This window comes from Chrysemys picta, chromosome 16 (genome assembly GCF_011386835.1).
Source record: "Chrysemys picta bellii isolate R12L10 chromosome 16, ASM1138683v2, whole genome shotgun sequence".
NCBI lineage: Eukaryota > Metazoa > Chordata > Testudines > Emydidae > Chrysemys > Chrysemys picta.
Window position 1 is genome coordinate 8951093 of NC_088806.1, and position 12116 is coordinate 8963208.

General features: G+C 51.6%; 1 protein-coding gene across 6 annotated transcripts; it reads right to left on the minus strand.

Moving 5' to 3' along the window:
- Nucleotides 1-1553: 1553 nt before the first annotated feature.
- LOC101944002 (zinc finger protein 34-like) lies at nucleotides 1554-12116 on the minus strand. Of its 6 annotated transcripts, none has more exons than XM_042846312.2 (5): nucleotides 11837-12116; nucleotides 10940-11028; nucleotides 10119-10245; nucleotides 6164-6277; nucleotides 1554-4390 (listed from the first exon to the last, which is right to left on the minus strand). In XM_042846312.2, exons 2-5 carry the CDS (start codon nucleotides 11018-11020, stop codon nucleotides 3345-3347), a joined length of 1368 nt encoding a protein of 455 aa, XP_042702246.2. In that variant the 5' UTR covers nucleotides 11021-11028; nucleotides 11837-12116; the 3' UTR covers nucleotides 1554-3344. The 6 variants fall into 6 exon arrangements, with proteins under 6 accessions (XP_042702246.2, XP_042702243.2, XP_065426066.1 ...); XM_042846309.2 differs by having other exon boundaries at nucleotides 6134-6277; nucleotides 11837-12115; XM_065569994.1 differs by having other exon boundaries at nucleotides 1554-4393; nucleotides 6134-6277; nucleotides 10940-11111; nucleotides 11837-12115.

Below are 12116 nucleotides of genomic sequence, written 5' to 3' on the forward strand. Positions count from 1 at the left end.
GTGCATAGCAGCAAATATTAGTGGCTTTCAGCTTCAAATTGCTGCCTCAAGGTATCCCTGATCCTTATGTCCCCATGCTGTGCCCCTCTAATAGTACTTGTCTCTGGCTGTTCAAATTCAGCCTCCAGGTGCTGAGTGAAGCTTTCACCTTTCCCTTCACAAATATTATGGAGCATACAACATGTGACTATAAGGATAGGAATATTGTCATCGGCCATGTCCAGCCTTCCATATAGGCAGCACAAGCGGGTCTTTAAATGGCCAAAAGCATATTCCACAGTCATTCTGCACTTGCTCAGCCTGTTGTTGAACCGCTCCTTGCTGCTGTCAAGGTGCCCCATGTATGGCTTCTTAAGCCATGGCATTAAGGGGTAGGCAGGGTCTCTCAGGATCACAATGGGTATTTCGACTTCCCCTACGGTGATCTTCTGGTCCGGGAAGAAAGTCCCTGCTTGCAGCTCCCTGAACAGGCTAGTGTTCTGAAAGATGCATGTGTCATGCACCTTACCGGACCAGCCTGCGTTAATGTCCGTGAAATGCCCACAGTGATCCACAAGTGCCTGGAGAACCATAGAAAAATACCCCTTGTGATTAATATACTTGGTGGCTAGGTGGTCTGGTGCCAGAATTGGAATATGTGTGTGTGACGAACTGGGCCTGTTCTCACTGTGGTCTGTGAATGCTGACAGGGGAGTGTGCTGGGATAGTCTGCATTGGCGGATGGGATCTGCCCGGGGGCGCATTCCTGAGTGTGTAACATGAGAACCCAGGAAGGGGTTGAAGGCCAGGTGACTCCTGAGCCCGGGAAACTGAACAAAGGTTGGTGGGAGGGGTCGCTGAAGGCAGGGTGCTGGAAGCGAGCTGGAGAGATGGCTGGGAGACAGAGATGGCTCTGACCCCCCCCCCCGAAGGGGGGTGGGCTGGAATGCCCTGGGACCCCAAGCTGGACTTAACTGAGGGGGTCCTGTTGTCTGTGCCTGCAAGACCTGTCTTGGACTGTATTCCTGTCATCCAAATAAACCTTCTGCTTTACTGGCTGGCTGAGAGTCATGGTGAATCGCAGGAAGCCGGGGGTGCAGGGCCCTGAGTTCCCCAATACTCCGTGACAGTGTGCCATCTTTCACCCACCGCAGTTAGGGAAGCCCATTTGTGCAAAGCCATCTGCAATGTCACGCACGTTGCCCAGAATCATGGTCTTTCAGAATAGAATGCAATTAATGGCCTTGCACTCTTTTGTCAACGTGCGTCCCATGGTCGACTTTCCCACTCCTAAGAGAGACTGACTGCCAGGATCCCAGGACTGATCCCCTCTGGGGAATGAAGCACAATGTCAACAGGCTATGCAGCCTTCACTAGTCTCCCTGTACCTGAAAAGCCTGTATAACCCTTCTGCCCATCTGAGTTGGAAGCAACAAGGGTTGGGTTCAGTATCTAGGGGTTCCGTTTCAATAACCCAATGCAAAACCATCTCGAGCCCCCACCCAGTGACCTGAGACAATTACATACCACCCCCCTCTAAAAGGCAATACTTCCCCTCTCACAAGCACAGCGTCTGAGTGTAGCAAAATCCTTTTAATAAAGGAGGGAAACAATGTGGCATTATGTTGGGGAAACATCACAAACAGGATTCATAACACAAACCATGAGCAAAAGACCCCCCCCCCAAGTAAGTTTGGCAGTATCCTTTTCCCCTCAGGGTCTTAAGACCAGCAACCCAAAAATCACCCAAAGTCCAACAACCCAAAAGTCTCTGTCCCTAGTCAGTGCAGCTCCTGAGTTCAAAAGTTTATCTGTAGAGTTTTACCTCCCAGCCTCGGGGCGGAGCACACAGCAGTGTTAAGAGGTACCTTACGTGGTCCAAGACCAACTGCCCTGCCTCTCCATGGGATTCTGCTGCAGCTTTCACCCCAAGCCACTCCAGGAACTGCTCCACTCCAGTCATTCCACAAACTGCTCTACCAGTAATATATCTTCACATTCTTCCACAGCACTCAGTGGTTTCAGCTTGTAGTAAGGGAAACTCAGTGGTAGTACACCATTAGCCCAAAGTGAATTCAGCTGAGCAGTCTGTAACTAGACTCTTAATAGCATCCACAGTAGAGAAAGAAGAAGATACAATTGGTATTTCAAGCCCTCAAAGGGGATCATACACTCAAATACAAATATTTGTCTCCAGCCTCTCTTTTTTCACTGGGTTTTGGAACCCATGTCCCTTGTCCCCCTGTTCAAAGCAGGACCAACACCAACTAACTCATCCCAGCCAGGGCTTTTCATTGGGTGGCTAGGTGGAAGGTGCTCGCAGGATGGTTTAAGCCAGAGCAGTGGCCTCCCTCACAGTCAAAGTGGCCACAGCAGCAAGCCCTCCCTTTGGCCCTGTCCGCATGGAGATCAATGTACCACAGGGTGATGGAGGCCAATTTCAGGAACGTTCCACTGAAGGTGAGCAACTGTCCCCAGAACATACAGACGGGAGCCTTAAAGTATCTGCAAAGACATCCACACACCATTCCCAAGCACGGACAGCCAAGAACACGACCTCACCGGACAATTTGGGAAGTGAAGGAATATGAAGGGGGTGAACTCTGCATGGCTCAGATACAAGGTAACAGTTCTGGTGTGATGGGGAAGGAGGGAATCTCTGAGTCACCCCACCTCCTTCCAGTGTCACAGAGCCTGAAATGACACTTACTTCCCTGACATTGCTCCAGCTCTTCATTACATTTGAATATATTTTAAATGAGAAAAATAGTCAACAAAATAATTACTGTTCCGCACGATCCAGGGTAATGTGAGAACTGGGAATGAGACAATTTGTCCTCAGAGAGGAACTTGACGACTTGAACAATAACTTTTCACTGGAGGAAGAGTATAAATGTGAATCTCCAGGTCGGTGTAGATGAGGAAATGTGGTGGTGGTTAGGTCAGATCAGGAGGAACTGTGCTAGATAACCCCATCCACTTTCCATGGCCCATGTCTTTACTGCAAGAATAGCTGTCTTTTTACATCAGGAAAGCAAACTCAAGCTAGCTAACTCCATGGAAACCACAGAGATGAGGCCCAGGTAGATTTTATCTCAATGTAGCTGGTTGAAGACACCCCCTTTCTCCCCCACCTGGGGTGATGGACATTCCTGGTAGAAAGGACACACACTCCCATGACGCACAGGACAATGGAGTTGATAGAAAGGACCACAGGATCCACCCCAAAGAAGGGCAGCCTTCAAAAGTGGGCAACTCATGTGTGGGAGCTGAGGGACTACAGTGTGCAAAAGATGCAAACAGCCTTAATGGTCACTACCTGGGAACTGTCAAAAGAATTAAAGAAAAAAAGTCTTCTAACAGCTCTAGAGAAGGTTTTTATGAAGTTTATCTCCTCTATGGATTCTCTGATGATAGATAAGGCCTGAGCTTTGAGTGAAGCTTTTCCCACACTCACAGCATTCATAGGGTCTCTGTTGTGTATGGATTCTGTGATGTGTAATAAGGGTTGAGCTCTGAGAGAAGCTTTTCCCACACTCACAGCATTCATAGGGTTTCTCTCCCGTGTGGACTCTCTGATGAGAGATATGGGAGGAGATGTCAGTGAAACTTTTCCCGCACTCACTGCATTCATAGGGTCTCTCTCCTGTGTGGATCCTCTGATGCGTAGTAAGGTTTGAACTTCGAGTGAAGCTTTTCCCACACTCACAGCATTCATAGGGCCGCTCTCCCGTGTGGATTCTCTGATGAGAGATAAGGGCTGATCTCTGAGTGAAGCTTTTCCCGCACTCGCAGCATTTGTAGGGTCGCTCTCCTGTGTGGATTCTCTGATGAGAGAGAAGGGCTGAGCTATGGTTGAAGCTTTTCCCGCACTCACTGCATTCATAGGGTCTCTCCCCCGTATGGATTCTCTGATGGGTAGAAAGGTCTGAGCTCTGAGTGAAGCTTTTCCCGCATTCACAGCATTCATAGGGTCTGTCTCCTCTGTGTATTCGCTGATGTCTAATAAGGGCTGAGGTATGATTGAAGCTTTTCCCACACTCACAGCATTCATAGGGTCTCTCTTTCGTGTGGATTATTTCATGTCGAATAAGGGCTGAGCGGTAATTGAAGTTTTTCCCACACTCACTGCATGTATACTCTCTCTTTTCCATGAGGATTTTCTCCTGGGATGTAGTTTCCTTGAGGTCCTTGTGAGTTTCCTGATAATTAATGGGTTCATCCACTTTCTCCTCTGACTGGTTTCCCTGCTCTCTGTCTGGTCTGTGGTAATTTTCACCAGCTTTTCTCGGCTCATGGCGCCTGGACACATTCCCTTTGGATCTTTGCAGTAATGCTCCATGCGGTTCTACTAGCTCAGCATCTTCCCAGTGAGGATTCTGCTCCTTGTTCTCCCTCACCACCCCATCACCTGCTAGAATAGAAGAGAAATCTCAGAATTAGGGATGGAAAAGCAGAGAGCAAACCCAAGTAAGTGCTGAAGAGACAGAAAATAAAAATCAGGGACTGAATTCCCCCAAACTCTTCCCCATACGGGACAGTGGGGAATCAATTCTGCTCCACATCCAGGGCTGGCCTTTAGGGTGGGCCATACGGGTGGCCTGCCCAAGGGGGTGCCATGCACAGAGTTTGGATTCCCACCTGACCTGCTGATGAGAGGTTTGCTGGGCTGATGGAGGCGGCATGGCAGGAAGGCGACCAGCAGCGTGGGGGAGGGGGAGAGACCCGAGCTGCAGGGGGCCATTGGATGACCAGACGTCAAAGCCAGGTGACTGCTCCGGAGCAGGGATGCCCCTCCTCCGCCCTGCTCCACGTGTGCAGCTGCTGCTGTTCCTCTCCCCGCATGCCTCCGCCCATCCATGCAGTCACCCAGGGCCACTCCAGACTGGGAGCATCCTCCTGACTGCTCTGGGGGGGTGGGGGCTGATTGATGGTGGGGTGTCCCCCTCCCACCCACCCGTGTACCCGATTTCCACTACGCTGGGGTGACGGGACAGGGGGAATCTGTGTGTGCTGCTGCCTCTCTGGGGCCAGAGCTGCTGGCAGCTGCTTGTGTCTGAACAAGCCTAGTTCAGGCTCCTGACCCTGAGAGCTTTCTTAAAGAGACAGTGAGCTCACTCACTCAGGCACACACACACTCCCCTTCATACCCTCCCCTCAACACACACACACACTCCTTCACACACACCCTTTAAGACACACACACACACACACACACACACACACACACTCCTTCACACCATCCCCCCAACATACACACCAGGGCTCCCTACATCCAGGTCACTTCCCCACCTGGGTTGTGCTGAGGCACCAGGAGCTGCTGCTCTCCTGCCCTCCCCTTACACAGCCCACAGGGAAAGTGACCTGGATATAGGAAGCACTGATATCGCTCCTTGCTCCCCATTCCCAGCCCCCCAGGGCTCTGTGAGACAGAGGAGCAGCAGTCCAGTGGGGGAGCGAGCAGCAATGCCAGCTTCTTTGTGCATCCAGGTCAGGTTCCCCACGTGAGTGCAGGAGGGGGATGCAGGGGTTGGTGTGAAGGGGCACAGTGCAGAGGTTAGGTGCTCAGGAGGGGGCAGGTGTTGGGGTGCAGTAGGTGGACAGGGATTGGGATGAGGAGGCATGCACAGTGCAGGGGTTAGGGGCACAGGAGGGAGGTTCAGGGCGTAGCAGTGAAGAGTTGCATGGATTGAGGCACAGGAGGGAGGGGCAGGAGTTGGGGTGAAGGGGCACAGTGCAGCAGTTAGGGGCACAGGAGGGGCAGGGGTTGGTGTGCAGTAGGGGGCAGAAGTTAGGAATAAAGGGGGTGTAGGGATTAGAGGTGCAGGATGGGAGCAGGCATTTGGGGTGAAGTGGGCATAGTGCAGGGGTTAGGGGGGAAGGAAGGGTGGGGAGCCCATAGGGGCCAGGGGCAATGGGAGGGTGCCACGCCCATGGGGGCCAGGGGCACCAAAATACAAGTTCACCCAGGGTGCCATTTTCCCAAAGGCCGGCCCTGTCCACATCCCATCCAAACACTCAGTAGGAAAGGAGGGAGCTGCTGCCAAGGTGTCAATCACAATCAGAAGGAAGCCAGGAGTGAGATCTTCTGGGGACTATTCTGAGCTCACAAAGTCTTTGTGGGGAATCCCAGCTGTTTCTCTCAGGCATTTACAGTGTCTGGGTTGGTTTAATGTTTCCTCACTTGTGCAGGGACTTCTCAGGATCTCACTTTCCTCTGAACCCTGGAGATCCGGGACCCACGGCTCTTCCCCTCCTTCCAGCTGGGAGATCACATAGGGTTTGGAAACTGGAAGCCCTGCTCAAGGGAAAGAAAACAAGCGACGTCAGGTGAATTCATAGGCTATTTTTCATTAAAAAAAATTCTGTTAATTTAACCCCAGTCCATTTAAAACCAATAAAATCTCAGGGCCAGCTCCCCAGGTGCTCAAAGGTGCAGAACACTCAGCTTATGAGGGATTTAACTATTCCCACCTTTGCTGGGAACACACACAGCCAGACACTCATTATCAAAGAGGCTCCTAAAACACAGAGAATGGAACTGCATGTCCCAGAAAGTGAAGATTCCAGACAGAGGGCAAGTCTCCCTGGCACTGCTTCTTGCAGGATCTAAGCAGCATTAGATGTCAGGAAAGCACATACTGCGGCATTAGGGAATCTAGTGAGTCAGGTGTAAAGGGAGGGAGTATAAAAAACACTGTGTGTGGAGAAAGCTGGCAAATTAGATGGTGTCGTTCAGGAGCCACAGACTATTTCTTCTGCCAAAGGAGAATGTGAAAAATAAGAATCAGGCCATGTGACTTCGGGAGGGACAAATTCGAAGATCCAAAGAGCATGCAGGGAAGAGAGACTGCGGCTCTTGCAGGTGGGGATGGAAAAGGAAGAGTCTCCGTGGTTCATGGAGCCAATTAGTTAATTTTATCATTCATTGATCATTGTTATGGTCATCTCATATGTTATTTCAAATGTAATCATTGTGTACTAAATAGATTTAAGTTGTAGGTATAGACAGAAGTAAGACAGGTAGAGCCCTGCATGGATACAAAATTTGTATCCTCATCCAATCCGTGATCCACAAAAATGGTCCATGGATATCTGCAGATTTTCAGGGCTCTCGGTACAAAATTTGTACCCGCAGCCGATCCGCAAAAATGGTCCACATTCTCCGCCGGGAGACGTGATCAAAGCGAAGGGCTAAGGCAATGAATCATAAAATCTTCAAATATAGGGCTGGAAGGACCTCAAGAGGTCGTCAACTCCATTCCCGTAGCCCTGTGGCAGGATCAGGTATAAGTATGCCATAAGTTCATCTGACCTGTTCTTAAAACCCTCCTGTGACAAGGATTCCACAACCTCTCTTTGTAATCTATTCCAGTACTTCTCTATCCTTATACCTGGAAAGTTTTTTGTATTACCCACCCTCAAACTCCAGTGCAGCAGATCAAGCCAATTACTTCTCCTCCTACCTTCAGTGGACATGACGAACAATTAATCACTGTCCTCTTATAATAACCTTTGACACATTTGAAGACTGTTCTTAGGTCTCCCCTCACTCTTTTCTCAAGACTAAACATACCAAGTTCTTTCAACCTTCTCTCATAGGTCATGTTCGAGGACGAGGAGGTAGCGTTTTCCTTCTGAATGGAGATGTGCAAGGTGAGGTAAGAGAAAAGAATGTTGGAGCAACTGAGACAGGAGAGGATGACAAGAGCTCTAGCTGCACGGATGGATAGGAAAGGCCAGATGTTAGGGAAGTTACACAAAAAAAAATGCAAGGTGTAGGCACAGCCTAGATAGGAGGCCCTAGAGCAGTGGTTCCCAAACTTTTTGGCATCACACCCCCTTTTTAATTTTTGAGAAACCCTCACGCCCCCCCACCTGTCCTTTACCAACTCCCTCAATCCTTGTTCCCGACCGCCCCATCCGGGACCCCACCCCCTATCCAACCCCCCCTGCTCCCTGTCTCCTGACTGCCCCGACCCCTATCCACACCCCTTCCCCCTAACAGCCCCCCCCCGGAACTCCCACGCCTATCCAACCCCCCCGCTCCCTGTCCCCCAACTGCCCCCCCAGGACCTCCTGCCCCATATCCAACTCCCCCTCCCCCTGCTCCCTTACCAGGCCACTCAGAGGGGCAGGACTGGCTTATTGGAAAGCCTGGGAGGTGGGCAGGCACAAGCTGCGCTGCTTGCATGGCTGTGGGGGAGGATGGACAGGAGGAGAGGGGCTGGGGGCTAGCCTCCCTGGCCGGCAGCTCAAGGACCGGGCAGCCTTGCGTCCCTCTGGGAATTTCTTCATGCCCCCCAGTTTGGGAACCAGTGCCCTAGAGGGAGCTCCATGACAAAGGTATTGCACAGTTATGGGCCTCAGTGACAGGCAGGACAATGGTGCTGTTTGCGATGGTAGAGAAATAAGGTGGGGGGAGGGTTTGGGGGAAATAGTAAGAGCTTTGCTTCAGTTGTTGAGCTTTAGCTGATGGCTGGACATCGATGAGGAGATGAGAGAGAGAGAGAGACAGAGAGAGGCTGAGATTTCAGTTGGGACAGAAGGAGACAGGTCAGGAGCAGAGAGGTAGAACTGTGAGTTAGGAGCATAGAGATGGTAGTTGAATGTGTGTGTGCGGATGAGATTACCCAGAAATAAGGTGCAGAGGAAGAAAAGAAGGGGACTAAGGACGGAGCTCTGTGGAACCCAAACAGAAGGTTGCAATGGGGGTGAGCAGGATCATTCTAAGGACACTCTAAGGCAGCGATTGGAGAAGGAGGAGGATGTGACTCATCATGGACCTCTTGATGCCACCTGGCAGAGGACACAGCGTGTCTAATGTTTTACTGGGATCCCACAGACCAGGTAGCACATATTAGTTCACCTAAAGATGGCCTGTCAGGTGCCTGTTGAGGAACTAGTTAGGTAGGTCTAAGGTAGCTCTTAAAAGCTTTGCCAGTCCAGCTCTGTTGTTTAAGGCTGTGAAAAAGTGCACACACGCATGCGCACACACGCACACCATCCAACATAGCTCTGCTGGCAAAAGCTCAATTATAGACACAGCTAGAGTGGCAAAAGCAGCCATTTTTTAAAACAGGAAACTAAATGCTCATAAGCTACATTAACACAGTTAAGATTGCCCAGTGCTGCCTCCTGCCTTGCACAGTATGGACGGTGACTAAACTTAAACCTCCACAAACAGGAAATGATAAGTTAATATAAACGCCACCCCTCCAATGCAACCTTAACTTTGCCTCCAACCCTTAACCCTGCAGCTGGCAAGAACCACTGATATTGGTTCTGTGTGGGCAGTGCAAAGGTTAACAAACTGCCACAGGAATTCAGGTACTCAGCTCAACGCTGCAGTAACGGGATGAATTCTATGGTCTGTGGTATAAAGGACATCAAAGTAGATGGCCTAATAGTCACATCTGGCCTTAAAATCTATGAACCTATAATCAATACAAGGAAAGACTAAGAGAATGTGCCATTGTTTGTGTTGTGTTCACAGATGGGAATCCCAGCATTTATCCGCATGCCCTCCAGCTGTGTGCACGGGTCAGCTGAAGCTGTAACTGGATGATGGAGGGATTGGTTGGAGCAGCTTGGCAGAGCAGTGACTGTGCTATGAAGAGAGGTGCATGTGAAACTGGGAAGGCCAATTCTGCCTCATTTCCATTTTGAGTTTTGCAGGCTTTGTCAGTAAAGGTGCCCAAGGGTGTGTTCTTGCCATGGGGATTGTCAGCACTCTGGTTCTAGTGATCTGTGAGGCTTAGTGAGGGGTAAGTGAAGGCAGTGACTGAAAAGGAAAACTCAGGTTGAGGGCAAAGGGGTGGTAACACTTTGCAAGTCTCAGATGGGTTGCGTGCAGGAGGTTCAGTACTGGAGTGCAGGCCAGGGGAGGAAGCTTCTGTTTGCTATGACAGAGATGAACCCGAATATTATCTTAGCAAAGAGAAGTTGTTAGCCTTTCTGCTATACGGCTCTGTTCCCAGAGCGTTCTGTAACAGTGGAGGAGAGAGGGCTAGTATGTGTGTCACTGGCATGTCGGGATGATGCTGAAACAGGGCAGAGCAGAGATGGCATTGTGGGGGTGGCATGAACCTTATCTCTTCATTTCCCCTTCCAAGAACTGAGGTGACAGGAATCCTTACCCAGTGAGGTCACATTCTGACAGTTCTCCTGCATGACGGCTCTGTAGAGAGCTCTCTGAGTGGGGTCCAGCAGAGCCCACTCTTCCCTGGTGAAATACACAGCCACCTCCTCGAAGGTCACCAGCCCCTGAAAGAGCAAGAGCCCCCCAACTCAGAACCTGCTGCCCCAATCACAACCCCACTATTCACGGGGGAAAGGAGCCAATCAAATGGATGCTCTGAGAGAGAGACAGTCAGCAAAGTCCTATCCCCACACTGCTGAGAGCAGCCAGGAGGCATCAGGGTAAGGGGACAAAGAGAGAGCCCCTTGTCTCTCCCAGCAGATCCATCACACACCTTCTACCCAGAGACTGATACAGGAGATGGAGCCCCCAGTAGGGTCCAGGCACAGCCTCATGGTAGGAATCCTAACACCCTCCCCACTGCCAGCAGCTGGATGTGAGGGGCGGGACATCTTCCCTACACCTCCCTGGTGGGTGCCCCCTTTCCATGTCACACCAGCCTCTGGCTAGCAGGCTGAGGGTTCAGCACTGGAAATCTGGTCAGTTTTCCCCGCCCTGCCCAGAGAGTTGGTTTCTCTGTTTCCTGTTTCACAAATTAGGGAATTTTCTCCCCCAACAACCAAGCATTTGTTCCGTGGAGCTAGGCCCACGTTAGACAAGTCCCAGCAGGTTTGTCACACTCTGTCCCCCTCCCTTTCTTCACTCAGAGTATTCCCTGCCCCCTCCAGCCCTAACTCCCCAGAAGTTGCCACCTTGTCAGTATTTACTGCCCCTCTCCCTCCAGCAGGAACCCACCAGCAACCCCCCAATAACCCCTACCTGAGCTAGCTCCACTGTGACCATTTCTCTTCCCTGTCCCATGGGAGGCTGGGATGAGCTGGAGCGAGACATGGGCATCATTCTGCAGCCTGGCAGGGCGAGAAGGGCAGTTGTGGAGGTTTCAGAACAGGCTTTAGTTCATTTCACATCACGATTCCCCCAGGCCCTTTCCCTGCAGACACAGATTGCAGATTCTGCCATGCTGGGAACATGCTCAATCCCCATAGTGCAGCACAGACCTTGCCCCTGTCCTCCCCCCACCACCCACCCCCACTCCGCCAACCAGGACTAAACCCATCGAGACATTTTCAAACCCTCCCACCAACAGACTGTGAATTAAACACTGGAATAGACCAGAACCAAAATAGCCCCTTTGGGGGGATTCCTCCTGACACTGTCCCCAGGGCAGCTCACTCCTGCAGCAGGGGAACAGGGAGAGTCAGGGGCTGGTTTTTCCTCTCTTTGCTCCTCATCTTGTTCACAGGTGACTCTGTGCAGGGATGCTGCAGTGAGTTTGCCTGAGTGGGTTAGAGATCTGGAAATCTGTCACCGTCCCATTTGTCCTCCTCTTTCCTAGCACCCTACCCCCCTGGATGGGAACTGTGGTCACCATCCCATTCTTGGGGGCTCTCTTTTCCGTGACTGGCCCCGCTCTGCACATGCGGGGAAGGGGGTACCAGTCAGGAAGACCTGCTTTATCCACACAAGTTACTGGACAGAATAGAGAGCCAGGGGAGAAATTGAAGGGTTTGGTGAAGCAGGTCAGCCTTGCTGACCATGATCCCTTCTGGCCTTTATGGCAGCAGCTCTGAGCTCCCGGATACCCGGGGAGCAGAGATGGGGGGGGACGACACTGTGCAGAGTCAGTCACCTGCCCAGCCCCAGAGTCTCAGTCACCTGGAGTCTCAGCTCGGGAGTTGCCGTCAGCAGAGTCCGGGGCGATTTCTAGCCGGAGAAGGTCCCCCCCCGGCCGGGCACGGAGGGGTTAATGACGGGCTCTCCCCAGCACAGACTCCGCTGGGGAAGCAGCAACTGTTCAGCTCCCAGGTCACAAGCGTCGGGTCTCTCAGGAGCTGCCCGGGGTCTGCTGCTCTCGGTTCTTTGTTCTCCCGGCTCCTGCCTCCTTCCTCCCGGCACCCACCGCTCCCAGCTGCTCCAGCCCCTTCCTGTGCCCTGC